General features: G+C 57.8%; 1 protein-coding gene across 1 annotated transcript in view; it reads left to right on the forward strand.

Annotated features, from left to right (window-relative positions):
• The first annotated feature begins 9,807 nt into the window (after nt 1–9,807).
• PAXBP1 (PAX3 and PAX7 binding protein 1) overlaps nt 9,808–15,156 on the forward strand; it is a 30,270-nt gene continuing 24,921 nt past the window's right edge. Inside the window, exons 1-2 of the mRNA XM_045852410.1 lie at nt 9,808–10,292; nt 11,573–11,701. Of these exons, the coding sequence (XP_045708366.1) occupies nt 9,938–10,292; nt 11,573–11,701 (484 nt within the window). The 5' untranslated portion in view covers nt 9,808–9,937. The remainder of the gene's footprint in view (nt 10,293–11,572; nt 11,702–15,156) is intronic.

Raw genomic sequence — 15,156 nt, forward strand, 5'->3', positions numbered from 1 at the left:
CCGTAGGGCCTTCCTCAGTTCCTCTTCCTCGTTTGCACCGGGGCCGTTGGGGGGCAAGGTCCGGGTGGAGTTCACCTTTGCTCCTCCCGCACGGCCTTGGCCCGCGGCCCGAGCCAAGCCCCGCTGCCTGCCTGCTGCCCTTGCCTCCCCCTGCTGCAGCCGTCCTCAGCCGCAGGCCAGCCCGCCCGGGGCTCTGGGAGCGGAGTCTGGTCCTTCAGACCACCCACCCTGTAGGCTCATTGGTGCACACTGGGCTGCATGCCCGGGGCCAGCAAGGTGCCAGCCAGCCTGTAAACGCCCGGCCAGCGTTTGTTGAGTGACTGAACGAACGATGTTATTATGGTCGCTGTGAGAACCGGCATGGCGCCTTCTGTCCCAATTTTCTTGGCTGAGCTTATTTTTAACCCCTGCCCGGCAGCCTCTCTGTCTACGGGACGGCGTTCTCAGCCCGGCCCCCCGGGTTTCTCGTTGCCTTGCCACCTCCCAGGCTCACCATCCTCGTGGACCCCTGTTTAACTCCCCAGACTGACCCCCCGGGCCACTCCCCCACCCTCCCCAGTCCCCAGCTCTGGAAGCTCCCGGTCAGAGGTTTCCACCCAAGCTCTCACCACCCCTGCAGGGCTCTGTAAACACAGAGCAACTGAACGGTGGTGTTGGGTCTCGGTCAGTCATCGGCTGACTCGGGGGAAATGCAATAATGTTTGCAAAATAGACATTGGGCGCCCTATTTCGTAGCACGGATCTTATTACAGTCATGCCGTGAAAGGGGGCTGCTCGTCCAGGACACGCCAGGCGCTGCGGGGCCCCGGCTCCGAGTGGACGCCGGCCTTGCCCTTTAACCGGTGGCCCCTTCCCACCTCGTCCCGGTCACTCGGCCACGCTTAGGGAGCCCTGCGGCAAATCAGGGGACACAGTCAGTCCATAGCATTCGCTCTGGGGAAGGAGCAGAGGCTCAAGATCAAGGTGATGAGTTCCTTGCCTTTCCCAGAGGCCAGGAAAGTATGAATGGACTGATAAACAGGTTAATGGGACAGGAGCGGGGTGGCGGCATGTTTGGGTTAGAAGTTAAGGTTTGCCATTAACCAACAGTTCCGCTGGCGTTCACGCCTCATTAACTGGTCGCCCTTGGGCAGCTGAATCCCATAAGGAAGGGTCCCCGGAGTCCCAGGAAGTCAGATGGGGAGGCGGGGGAGGGAGCGGGCGGGTTTGGGGGGCCGACAGGGGCTCAGCACCAGCAACTGGGTGTCTGGGGCCCAGCACAGGGAAGTCGCCCGCACCATCCCCTGGGACAGGAGGCCCAGGCCTCCTCCCCGCAGCTCCGCTCCCGCCCTTGCTGGCGGGCCACCTCGCTGTCGGCAGACGTTGAGAGGGGTTTTGTGCGTCAGGTGAGCCGCTGGAGGGGGGTGGTTGGCCACTGCCCGTTGGGGGCACCCTGAAAAGATCGTCCCTGGTCCTGGGCGCCCACCCGCCTTCGCTAGAGCTGCAGCGGTGACGCGGGACAGCGGCCCGCGGGGCCCTTTCCCACACGCAGCACCGGTCTGGCGGCGGCGGCGGCGGTGGGGCTGCACGCTCTCTTCCAGGCACGTCCCCAGGGGCCGGCCGACATGGGACTGCGAGCACGCCGGCCCTGCTGGCACCGGATCGGCTCCAGCTCCCGGGCACAGCCCCTGCGGCCGCTCAGCCCCTGGGCGACTTCGCAGTCGGCCGCCGGGTGGGCGCGGGGCCAGCGGACCAGCACGCTGATCGTCGTTGGGGAGGGCAGCGTTCGGAAGCGCAGCTGCCCCCCAGACGCCCGGGACTGTGACTGCAGCCCGGCCAGCCTGCTGTGCAGCCACTGGCTGCCCTGCCCTCGGCCGAGGGGCCGGCCAGCGGCAGCGGCCATCCGACTGACCGTCTGGCTGGGCAAGTCCCCCCCCCCTGCCCCGGGGCCTCCTGCGGAGGCCAGGCACACCGCGCCGGAGCAGAGCTCGGTCCTCCGCGGCCAGCCCCGGAGAGGCCCGCTGCCGCGCACGGGGGCACGTCCATCGCGGTCTCGGACCCGGCCCTTCTCAACAGGGCGTCGTCGTCCTTGGGGTCGTACGGCGTCCAGAGCGTGGCCAGCATCGCCGACGACGCCCCCTGCTTTTCTGGCTTTAAAACCTTCCCCGTTCTGAGCAACAAAAGCTACGCCGTCATGTTCACTTACTGACCTCGTCACTGTGGCTGACCACCGGGAGCCTTGGCCCACGGGGGGTGATTTGAAGATGGGACCTGGGAATGAGGTCGTGGGTGCCCCTCCCTGAACCCCCCTCAGCGGAGACACGCAGGCCAGTGGCCGTCCAGCCTGCCCACCCCCCCCACCCCCCACCCCCCGCTTTGAAAACAAAAATAAAAGGAAACCAAAACCCAGCTTGGCTCCGACCAGACACCCAACCCGAGGGCCAGCGAGAGGCGGGGCCCCTGCTGCCCCTGCGGGCTGTGGGGTCACGAGAGACGGAAGCGGAGCGAGCGGTGCCCGCGGGGGGCTCGGTGGAGCTTGGTGCGGGACGGGGGAGGGGGGGTGGCATGACCCCCAGGAACGGGGTCTCCCTTGGGAACTCGGCCTTCATTGCCTCCTGCCGCGTTTTGGGGCGGGCCTGGAGCGTTCCCCTGAGCAGAGAACGACAGACTCCAGAGGTTCCGGGACCGCGAGCCCCACAAAACTGCGAGGTTCTCGCAGTCCCTCATTTTCCAAACACCTGGCTCAGAGCAGGTGCACTGAGAAAGGGAGTTTTGTGAGCGTGGTCGGGGGCGAGGTGGGGACGTAGGGCCGACCGAGGGCACCAGAGTGCGAGGAGGGGGACGGGTGAACTCTGGGGACACGGGGCCAGTCGCACGTGCCCCCGGGCGTTCCTGGGCCCCGGGGATGTCCCCGGCGTCCAGCCCTTCTCTTTCATTTCCTTCTGTTTGTTTGCCTCCTCCCGCCGCTGACCCCGTGGGCACCGCCCATTCCTCCGCTCACTGTCCCCACCGCTCCCCGCCGCCCTCTCCCCCGTCCCGGAACCAGAGAACCGGAGCTTAGGTGGGCGCCCTTGGAGCCTCGTTTATCCACATGGCCGGAGGCGGGCGGGGGGGCGGCAGGGATCCTGGGAGTCTCGCTGTCACGGACCACGTCACCACTTGGCTGAAGTGCTCATCCGACCGATAGATAATGAGAGGGTCTGGGGGACCCAGCCCGCTCGGAAGTCCCCGCGTGGGAAGGCGGGACGTGCCCTAGCACTCGGCTAGCGCCGAGTGGTTTTAGGCGTGTGGGCGCATGGGACCGAGGCAACGTTTGAAGTCTGTTTCAGTTTTGATTTTAGAGAGAGAAGAAAGGAGGGAGGAAGAGAGGGCGAGAAATGTGAGAGAGAAACATCGATCTGTTGCCTCTCTCAGGTGCTCTGACCGGGGACCAAACCTGCGACCCAGGTGTGTGCCCTGAGCAGGGATCGAACCAGCGACCTTGTGGTTCATGGGACGATGCCCCACGCATTGAGCCACGCCGGCCTGGGGCCGAGGCGATATTTTTAAAATGAAACTGACTCATCCTTGTACGAAGAAATGCTTTGTTCCCAGAGGCCCAACTTACCGTTAGAACATAAAGAACCCATGGCAGTTATGGTAGAAAGGTCTAGACTCAGAGTTCAAGGAAATTAAACAGCATTGCCTTCAGGCACCGTGAGTGGCAGAAACCATTTTGTGAGGAGATAGGAGGGGGTCTTGGGGTCCATGCCTTTCGCTCCATCCACCGCGGTGTAACCGAAAGACACTGAGATGCCTACATCCGCCTCATCGGTGGGGGCTGGCCATCCGGGCTAATTAGCACAAGTCCATAATGTCAGTGTTTAAATTAGGTCACAGCAAAAAACAAAGTGTGAATTTTAATAGAAAACGTAATGACCTCATTACTGATATTATACCGAGAGGGAGGATTCAAGTCACAGAAAAAAAACAAGAAGGAAACAGCAAAGGCAGGCAAGAAGGGCATAACTTGAAAGACGAGTGATCAACCTATTTGTTGTCATTAGTTACTGAAAGGGTGAGACACTGGGTTTTAATGGATTTTTACTAAGGAAGTATAAAAGTAAATGATGCTGGAAATTCTGAACAACTGAAGGTGCATCTCTTCCGTCTGGTGGCTTTTCATGGTTTCCGAGTCCTTTCACACGGGACTGAAATGATCCTTGTGAGAAGTCACTGGGGCCAGGGGGACTTGAGTCAATGAAAAAGGGGGGTTACTGTGGTTAGAAATCAGCTCTCTGGGCTGGACATGCGGTCCAGGCGGCTCTGACAGAGGAGGGTGATGCACGAGGAGCGAGAAACCCCTCGAGGCGTCCACGGGGCCGGGGGTGGCGCCTGGTGCTCGGCCGCGGGTTGGGGGGGGGGTGGGGGGACACCAGGGAGCGTCGGGTGGCGGCAACCGGAAAGGGCCACAGGAGCGCAGCTCTGGCTGGGCGTCCCCACGGGAGAGGACAGTGGGGACCGATCCGATCCTCTGAATGAGGAATTCTGGGTGTTTACGTGGAATCTCACTATTTGTACCTGTGGGCCCGCTGTTCTGCCTTCTTGTTCATTCACTTCTTGCTCTCAGTGACACTGTGTAGGTCAGACCGACTAGGTCAGAGGTCACCTCTGAGGCGTGAGTGGTGCCTTCATTGGTAAAAGTTTAACCAGCGGCTCTCCAGAGAAAAAAGGCACACACCTACGTTTGTATACATTTTACTGATATAAAGGATGTCTGGCATACCGTTTACACGTGACGATAAAACGTGCAATACTCTTCATTATGCACCGCACGTACACAGTTAGTTCTCAACAGTGCTTCAGCGGATCGTTGCCGAACTCGGGACCCAGCCGGCAGGGGTGAAACTGACGGGCTCGTGCATTTCCGGCAGGAACCTGGCTGGCGTTTCCGTTTCTGTGAGGAGCCAGAGGACTCAAACAGCAGAGGCGGGTGTGGGAGCGCCACCTGTTAGTGACGTAGGCAACTTCGTTGCTAAGTCAGATACTAGTTTTCCTTGTCTTGCTCCTCCCAAGCCCCTGGCCCTGGGCCCAGCCTTGCACGCTTCAGGTTCTGCAACAGAACAGAACCGTAGAGAAATTATTGCAATGACTACGTCTTCAGTTCGCCCACGATGCATCATACCTGGATGCATTTAAGCTAATTCCCGATGCATAAAAACGCATGCATTCCACACCGTGGCTGCCCAAGGCTGTTCTCACAGGGGCCCCAGCCCGGGACGTGGTGACCCAGCCCCAGCGCGGGTGGCTGCTCACGAGTCAGGGTCGGACTGGCTCTGAGCTACTAGGCACCCGGCCTGCCTGCTGGGGGCCTTCCCTGCACTTGATCGTGGCTCCCGCTCTGGCTGCCAGGCCGGCCCGCCGGGGAGCCCACTCCCAGGTGTGGCCGGCGCAGCATGAACTGTGTGTGAGTGGGACTTGAACTTTTTCCTCCCTGATCCACTGGTCATAGGGAATTCTTCAAGGGGTCGTGGTGGGGTTCGAGGGACAGGTGGAGGGAGAGCGGCCGCAAGAGGAAGCTGGGACAAAGCAGCAGAGACAGCCGGTGCCCTCGGACCTGCCGCCGCCCGGCCCTGTCCGTTCTGCCCCCGCTCACTCCCGGAGGGCTGTTCTGCACGCCCCGCTTTACGTCTCAGTGGATGGAATAACTTCAGCTCATCTGGGGCGGCCGAGGTCACACAGGCACTTGGGGTCTGTCCCACGGTTAGGCATTCAGTCTCCTTCAGGGCTCGGCGCGAGCCAGGGGCCATTTCTCAAGAGAAAACTCCTTATTTGCCACTTGACTGAATTCAATCTTCGGCTTAATTGAATTCACCTTCAGATTGCCACCTGATCCCTCTGGTCACGACCTAAGACCATTCTTCGGAGAGTCTTTGAAGCTCCAGGAATGCCTGTGGCTGACACCTAACACCCGGCAGTGAAAGGAGAGCCCAGGGGGGACCAATGGGGCACTTGGACACACGGGGACCCCTTGGAAGAGATCCTGAAAGGGCTGACAGGGTCAGAAGGAGGGAGTGACGTGAGCCTGGGTGTTTGGGGTTTGTGGGGGGGGTGTTCTGGTAAATAACCAGCTCCCCGGGAAAAACAGATCTGATGGACGGGGTTTGCCCGTCTCCCTGGTGTCAACACTCCTACCGTGGCCAGCTGCAAGTTACCGTGTGGCATCGCTGGACCATCGTGAAGCTGAGAAGCACGTCACGAGCTGCAGGAGGCCCGAGTGAGCCGGTCTCCGCATTCCGAGGAGGGGCCGGTGTCTCAGGCTGCGTGGTGGTCGGAGGAGGGGAACGAGACGTGTCCCCTGGGTCTACAAGGGCCGGGCCGACCGGAAGCACAGGGGAAAGTGCCGCGAACAAAACACGGAGTCGCTTCCCCGTGAAGCTCAGTTTCACCATAAGTTAATCAGAGCCGCCTTCAGGAAGGCGAAGCTTAAGATTTTTAACTAAATGTATTGTTTTTTTTCTCAGAATGGAATTGCATTATAGTTTTAGAAAGAAAAACCCCCTAGATCACGGATTCCTAGACTATCAGATTCCACCTGCCAAATAAAATTTTTAGCTAAAATAAATATTGAGGAAGACATAATAGCTTTCACTACTTCCTAGTTTGCTAAGTCAGGGTGTAAACACAGACACGCACACCGCCATCGTCATTTTGTGCAGGAGAGAGCCTTTGGTGTCGTCGCACGGGAAGAGAAAGACAGTCTCAGAGCACAGGACCACTTCCTCCCCGAGCGAGGGCATCCCCTCGGACACACCGTCCTGACCATCTCCCTGGGCGGCCGACTGGGGAGAGCCCCAACGGGTGCACAGACCTGCCGTTCCCGACTGCGGAGGCCAGCACTGAACCAGCCAACAGACAAAACTGACTTGCCTATTTTGTGTGAACTTATGGGTCAATTATTCCATGCAAAGTCCCAATTTGGAGAAAAATACTCATCAGAATTACTGCTTAGAAAGGTGACTTTTAAAAACGAACTGAACTTATTGACTCAGACAACATGGGCGATGCGCAGTGCTGTGCAGGTGGTCCTCGTCTCCCCAGGGTGCCAGAGACACTCCAGTATTAAGTGGTGGTGACACACTGTGTTCAGTGACCAAATCAGCCTGTTTAATACTCACAGCGCAGAGGATTTTATAAAATAATTAAATTCTGCTAATACACTGCTGACAGGCAGTTACAGCAGCTACTCAGTTTCGGATTAATTTCCACCAGGTCTGTAACCCCCAGAAGGACCTCTGACTTGCCTGGGCAGCGAGGTAACTTCTACGTGTTTAACTTTACCCTTTAATTACTGAATAGGGAGACGGTCAAAGTTAGAAATGCATCTGTCGTCCTTTCGTATGTGCTCACTTTAAAATGCAAGCGCGCTCCCCTACAGCTGTAGTTCCCTGGGGGGGGGGGCGGGAGATCTTTGTGCAGGGTTAGGTCAGGATGTTCACGTAGTCCGCTCCGGGCTGTGCCACGGTTGCCTCTGCTGCAGTCACACCACGGCTCAGGCCCCTTGGCTCAGGGGTCTGGAGGCTGACCGGGCACAATTGGAATCTTTTGTGATGGGAACTGGAGTTCAATTTCACTGACGAGATGTCGTTGGAGTCAGAACTTTAATCAACGCTGAACTGCCGGAACATGAGAACTCAGGGCAACGGGACTGGAATGGGAGCCGGTGGCTACTAACTCCTCCTGTGAAGTGGAAGGGAATGCTGGAGGGCGCAAGTAGCCCCGAGCAGCGATTTTCCACCTTTTCCATCTCATGGTGCACACAGTTACTAAAATTCTTCGGCATACCAAAATATGTGTGTGTATTTTTTTGCCCCCCCCCAAAAAAGTATTGTATCTGTGTGTATTTTTTTCTGACCAAAAAACAGGTATCATTTTGATTCACACACCAGACAGCTGTTGTTGTGTTGGCTGTTGTCATTTTATTTGACAGTCTAAGGGAAGAACAGTCAGTGCCCTTGACCTAAAGAGTCAGATATTGCACTTTTAAAGAATTCTTGCCGTGGCTGGTGTGGCTTGGTGGATCGAGCACCGGCTTGCGAAGCAACCAACAGGTCACCAGTTCGATTCCCAGTCAGGGCACATGCCTGGGATCCTGGCCAGGTTCCTGGATGGAGGCCTGTGACAGGCAACCGACTGATGTGTCTCTCTCCCTCTTTTTCCCTCTCCCTTCCCATCTCTTTAAAAAAATTAATATAAATAAAATCTTTAAACTTTTCAGATTTCTTTATTTTTAGAGAGGGAAGAGAGAGAGAGAGAGAGAGAGAAACATCAATGTGCGGTTGCTGGGGGCCGTGGCCTGCAACCCAGGCATGTGCCCTGACTGAGAATCGAACCTGCGACACTTTGGTTCGCAGCCCAAGCTCAATCCACTGAGCTACGCCAGCCAGAGCATATAAATAAAATCTTAAACAAGAAACAATTCTGGTGGCACACCTTCAATCGCTGGCCCACATCATCTTGCTGATCTCCACAAGTGAGTCCTGGTGGGCGGATCTCAAATCCAACCAAAGAAAACCAGCGAGAAGAGGCAGATGGGTATGACGTAGAAATTCTCAGTGGGCTTCGGATGGTCCGCTTCAACTCGGAGCTTAAATCTGCAGTGACATTTTGACAGCATGGCACAGGCGAATAGGCTCTCTCATATTTGCAGGCAGCAGCACCAACTGGCACAGCTTCTATAAAGAGCAATTGACACCCACTTGGATCTAGCAATTCCAATTCCAGTTCACCCTACAGTTGGGACCATTTTTTGAAGCTTTTATTGCAGCATCGATTTATGATACCGAGACTGGAAATAAACTATCAATAGTTTCGGGGCAGGTTACATAAATTATGGTACGTTCCCACAATAGATCACTCTGTAGATGGTAAGAGAGATGACACTTTTTTTTTTTCAGACAAAACGTGCACTGTGTATACACTGTGTGAAAAAGGCAACTCATAAAAATACACACACCTGCTTTTAGGTTGGTAGAGTATCTGTGGAAGATCATGAGAAACTGTTAACATTGCAATGGACCGGCCGGCTTCTAGAGCCGGTGGGCTTGTTTCAGTGTCGGGCCGCCCTCTGCGCAGGAAAAGGCCCCAAGTTTGGTGACACAACAGGGAAGCCTGGGAGGTCAACCTCAAGGGCCAGTCCTGCTCCGGCCTCTCCACTCAGGACAGTCACCTCTGTGAGTCCACGCAGGTACGAAAGGTGACATAACCACCCCCACCTGAAGTCCATTTCCCTTTCGTTGGTTTCTGAAGGTGGCCGGTTCAAGAGCTGCTGGTAAACCTGACGTTCTTTCGACCAGTAACCCAGTTTGCTTTCCTTGTAATGCAAATCAGGGAGGTACACTATCAGGCCAGGGAGCACCTGCCACAAATGAAATTCATTGTTTGTGAACGCGCTCTGTCGCTATAGTTAGTGATGACATATTAGTAACTGATGATCACCATTCCACTGTCCCCGGCACATCCCACCACGTGCCCAGGCCGTGCCGGGCTCCTCCGGCGACTCCTCCCCCGGCCCGCCCCTTCCTCTGGCCGCCCCAGCGCTCAACCGGAGGTCTCCTGGCGGGACTGCTGCGCACAGGAGCGGAGGACGCACTGCAGCACCGTAGACGGAGCTCACTCTGTCCTCCTGTCTCTATGATCCTCTTTGTGACCCGTCGAACAGCACCGGTCCCCGAGTTCTCTGCCGATAGTCCTCCGAGCCGACAGGGGACAGTGCAGGGAGCCGGCGTTCTCGCGAGAGGCGCGGAGTTCGTTCGCGTAGTGGGAGCGCGAGCGCATGCGCGCCGGGTGGTGCGCGGTACCGCGAGGGAAGACAGCTCCGGGCTGGGGCTTGGGAGCGCGCGCGTGCGCCGTCGCGAGCTCGGCAGTGCCGGGGCCGCCGTGGGGGAGCGAGGGTGAGACCGCCGTGCGGGCCGCGGGGATGTTCCGAAAGGCCCGGCGAGTGAACGTGCGCAAGCGGAATGACTCGGAGGAGGAGGAGCGCGAGCGCGATGAAGAGCAGGAGCCGCCGCCGTTGCTGCCACCCCCGGGCACTGGCGAAGAGCCGGGCCCCGGCGGCGGCGGCGGCGGAGGCGACAGGGCCCCCGGGGGGGAGGGGCTGCTGGGCCCGGGACCGCCGCCGCCGTCTGCGCTGACGCCGGGCCCCGGGACCGAGGCCGGGGGCTGCTTCCCGGGCGGCGCTGAGCCGGGCAACGGGCTGAAGCCGCGCAAGAAGCCGCGCGAGAACAAAGAGGTGCCCCGGGCCAGCCTCCTGAGCTTCCAGGACGAGGAAGAAGGTACCTGCCGTGCGGGGGCCCCCGCACCCCGGCACCCCCGCCCAACGCACCCCTCCCCCGGGGCCCCGCACCCGGGACGGAGCCCCTTCCCGCCGGCCCTTTGCACATCCTCCCCGCCTCTGGCCTTGCGCTGCGGCCGGGGACGCGTTCCCGCGCGCCGCCAGCCTGCCCTCTACGACGCCGCCTCGCCCCCGGCCGCCTGAGCGTTTTCCACTCCGAGGGCCCGAGCTCGGTCAGCGGAGCTCTTCCGGGGGAAATCCGGTGCCCCTGGCCTGCCTCTTCCCCCGCGGTGTGTTTCAGGGACCACTTGAGTGCGGTCGCTGGGCTGGTTGGGGCTCGGTCCCCGAGCGTTCTGCGGTCACCACGCCGCTGGGGTGCGCCGTCCCGGCACCCTTGACTCGGAGGCCGGGGCTGCAGACAGCCGGAGTTCTGGGTCTGGGAACAGAAGCCCGGAGTAGACGCTCTGGTTCCAGGTGACCTTGGACCAGACCCTTGGGATCGCCGAGCCTTGGTTTCCCCGAGGCTGCAGTGCGTGTAGACGTCTGATCATAAATGAGACTTAAATATTAATAGTTTGTGTTTACATAGCCCTTTAAGTCAATGTTATAAGTAGTTAAGATTTTTGGAAACTTCACTTGCCATCCTGATGGGAGGTGCGTTCGCGTCTCCCAGTGAGGCAGGCCGTGTGTCTTCGGCCTTAGTGTTCTTTCTTATTTTGTTTAAGAGGAGGGCAGAGTTTTGTTTTTGCAAGCACTATCTGGTAGTGTTTGTGTTTGACTTTAAAGTTTTCGAATCGGACAGAGGTGATAGACACCTCATCAGCACTTTGGAAAGTTTCTTGTTCTCGGCTTAGTCTTGAAAGAACGGAATGTCATTTGGCCACGGCCTGGGAGTCACTCAGACTTGACAGTCCTGTTAAGCAGCGCCTTTTGATTTTGGATATTTTGTTTCAGATGCTGTAATGGTTTGGTGATTATTTTTTTCCCCTGCTGAAATGGGTGGTTTCAGGAAGACAATGGGACATTGGACAGTTTTCCGCAATTTGCTGTTTTAGGCCTTTTTAAAGATCTCAGTTCCGTGTTATTCTAGATTAGTTTATGCAGTTGACTTTAGTTTTTGGGAGCCTATGACATTTGAAATAACTTCAAGTTATATAATCACTGGGGGCGTACGAGTACATATTTGAAAGAATTTGAAAATCACATGAGAGCATGCAAAAGCTAGAAGGGGAGAGTGTCTGGAGGTGGTTGCTACAGACTTCGTTTAATTTCTCTTTTAAGAAAATGAAGAAGTTTTCAAAGTGAAGAAATCAAGTTACAGCAAAAAGATAGTGAAATTACTTAAGAAAGAATATAAAGAAGACCTGGAAAAATCGAAAATTAAGACAGAACTCAACTCATCGGCCGACAGTAAGTACCAACCTAAGACTGTTCTTTCGAAACGTCAGACGAGGTTCTTCCTCGTGCTGCTCGAACGGGTGTGCTGTGCGTGTCGGGGACTCCTCCCGCGCCCCTGTCGTGGGCAAGGGTCCACACTGAGTGGCCACGCGGCTCTGCCATTTCCCACTGTTGCAGCGTAAACACGTTTTCTAACCAGACAAAATCGTGGCCCCAGAATGTTTCCGCTGCAGTGACCGGTCCTCTCCCAAGACTGCTGTTGAGCGGAAGGTTCCCCCTTGGTCCTGAGACACACATTTATTCTTCTGGGAGGGAGTGCTGTGCAAATTTCTGAGTGTGTATTTTGTAGAGACAGGTTGTCTGTGTCTTGATGGTATTTCTGCAGTGGGTGTAATTCTTAGAGAACTTTTAGGTGTGCCCTGAGTGTCCTGTGCCCCCCTCCGTGCCCCCCCCCAGCGCTCCGCACACTGAAGGCTCCTCAGTGGGAGGCCCCGCCTGCCCTGTACACGTGTCTCGTGTTCGCTCTCAGCCGCAGTTCAGCCTTTGAGCAGTTGTTTGTAGGAAAGTGGATCCGTTGGGGAGGGTATCAAAGATCGAAGTGACCGAGGCCCTTTTGCAAAAAAGCAAGCACCCCTGACCAGACAGCACAGACGATTCGTGGGGGGAGCCGTGGATTCGGGTGGAAAGGTGTGCCGTTGACAGGTTGTGGCGGGCGCTGAGTGTGCTGGCTTTGCCGTGTGCGCTGCTTTGCCAGGACGGGGACGTGGCAAATGCCTCTGGAGCCGCCTCCCGGCAGGGGCCTGCAGTGCGGGCCGGCACCGGCAGAGACGGGCGGCCTGGGGCCCGCGAGGCTCCAGGGTCAGCTTCGATCCAGGGCCGGCGGGTCCAGACGTCTTTTCCCGTCTCTCCGGGGAACTGGGGATGAGTTAAAAACGTTTGCCGTGGGTGCAGGAGGAGAAGTGGGAAGAAAGGACTCTTGGAGAAACATTCCGGCGGGAGAACTGGCAGCGTTGACGTGTGCCTCAGCTATTGGATTTGAAAGAAAGAGTCAGATCTGTGCTTTTGCGCCCGGGTGACTGAGCGGATAATTATGTATTTCACACAGAAGTAGGGAAGGCAGGTGGGAGGAGGAGTATTTTTAGGGGCGTCACTTGTCTTGGAGTCGGGAAAGCTGCTTCCTTTCCCCCAAGTCTCTTGAGAATCACCCGCGCGAGGCAACGGTAGGAGGAAGGTCAGGAGCAGTGAGGCCCGAGAAGAGGGGCCCAGGCGGCCGTCGTGTGTGGCGTCTTCTGTCTCTCCACCGTCACGGCAGGCTCACCCGAGGACTCGGTGCGGGGCCTCCCCCCGGGGTGGGCGCTGGCCTAGACTGTCCGCGCGTCCCCGGCGCTGCGGGGCTCTTCCGCTGGTCCCCTCCCCCTCCAGGGCCACCCTGCCCCGCCCCGCCCCGCCCTCCTCAGGCTGGCCGGGATGCCTTGCCTTGGAAACAGAGGGAGTACCAACCTGGAAGCCTCTCTTTGTGATATTTTTAAAATAATGAGGTCACTTTTTTCCTTAAGATTTTATTTATCTTTGGACAGAGGGGGAGGGGAAGAGAGAGAGAGAGGGAAAGGGAAACATCAATGGGATAGAAGAAGTCGGTTGCCTCTTGTTCGTATCCTGGGGGACTGAACCTGTAGCCCAGGCTTGTGCCCTGCCCGGGAATTGAACAGGTGACCTTTCACTCTGTGGGGCGCTGCTTACCCAGCTGCACCACACCCATCAGAACCGGAGCTCACTTTTAAACCGGGTTTCGGTGCAGCAGCCCGTGAGCAGCTGCAGATGAAGGTGGGGGTTCAGTGCTTGTTGGGGTGATGCGAGGCCTTGCTGAAGAGGTACAGGAGGCTGGAGAAGGAAAGACAGGATGGTCTCACGATGATGGTGGTCAGTCGCAGGACGTGGTGCCAGGCAGGTCGCGGAAAGGAAGGGCTGAGGCAGGACCGCTGGCAGGTCGCTGTGGGGGTTTGCTGGGAGGGCACCTGGCAGGGGACGGTGCACCGGCTGCCCTCGGTGCCCTCCGGAGGGAGGGCCGCTGGGCCGCGTTGCTCGACAGTCCTGTGCAGAGCAAGCAGCGTGCCCCAGGCCATGTGCCAGGGGCAGGGTGCGCGGGGCCGAGAGGAAGTGCGGCGGGAGGCAGCAGGGCCGTCTGCTTCCCTGGGTGGGGGGGGCGGTTCGGCAGAGGGTGCGGCGGAAGGAAGCGGCTGAGACTGGGGATGGGACGCTGTGCCTGTTTGCAGACCGAGGGAGGCGGAGAGCCTGGTCCAGTTCAAGGCAGCGGGAGTGTGTGCGAGCAGGGGTCCTGGCGTGGCACGGGCGGGGGAGGGGAGTGCGGGGAGAGCCGTTACTTAGCGTCTCTTCGTGCAGGGACCTCGTCAGAAACGCAGTGCCCGACCCCTCCCCGAAATTCCGCCGTCACCGCCTGGGGCCCGCGCTGGCCCCACGCGTCCCTGCGGCCTCGAGGAGACGGAGGTCTGTGCATCCGCAGAGAGCCTTCTCGGTGGGGTGGTCAGTCCGGACGGCCTCCCTTAGTTCCGTTTCGTCCGTTGACGTGACTCGGGGTGAGAGCGGCAGGAAACGGGGAGTCTCCTGATCCCTAACCGTGTGCACGTGTAACCGTGTACACGAGGTGTACACGTACTCCTCGAAAAGTGAGTTTTAAAGCCTCGTGACCTCAGAACGCACTTCAGAGCGAAGTCCGTGGCCGGCGAGGTAGGACAGGGACCGGGAGAAATGACAGAGCCTGAGATAGAGTGATCTGACAGATGGAAAGCTGGAAACTTGGAGCCCTGCCTGGTGTGGCCCAGTGGACTGAGTGCTGCGGCCTGCGGACCAAAGGTCGCCGGTTCGATTCCCTGTCGGGGCACACGCCTGGGCTGCAGGCGGGGCCCCAGCGGGGTGTGAGGGAGGCCCACAGTTGGTGTTTCTCTCAGTTGATGTTTCTCTCGTCCCTCTTTCTCCCTCCTTTCCCCCTCTCTAAAAATAAAATACTTAAAAACAAAAAACTTGGAAACAGTGTTTAGCTGGAGAGGAATGACTTAGTAAATTAAGGTACGTTTATGTGAAGGGATATTACATACGTACTAAAACAACGCTTTGACGAGTTAGCGTCTAGCTCTTCTCAGGGAAGTGGGGGGCCGGGGGGTGGAGCGTCATCCCCGGTACTCTCGTGTAGGGGAGAGGAGAATACAGACCCTTTGAAGCCGTTTCAGGGAGGAAGGGAGCATGCTAGAGAAAACAGGGCGTCTTTCATATTTAGAATAAACATTTGTTTTACTCTTTCGTTGCATCTTTGTGCCTGTTGTGGACATGGCCAGGTTCAAGTGCTTCAAGATGGAAAACGTTGTGATTTTCCAGTTTTTGCCTTGGGCAGAGGGTGCGGTAGGACGGTTCAGTCACGAGTAGCGTGAGCCACTTGGTGCCGGTGAGCAACT

Source organism: Phyllostomus hastatus, unplaced genomic scaffold, assembly GCF_019186645.2.
Source record: "Phyllostomus hastatus isolate PE091 unplaced genomic scaffold, TTU_PhHast_1.1 phas_contig_948, whole genome shotgun sequence".
Taxonomy (NCBI): domain Eukaryota; kingdom Metazoa; phylum Chordata; class Mammalia; order Chiroptera; family Phyllostomidae; genus Phyllostomus; species Phyllostomus hastatus.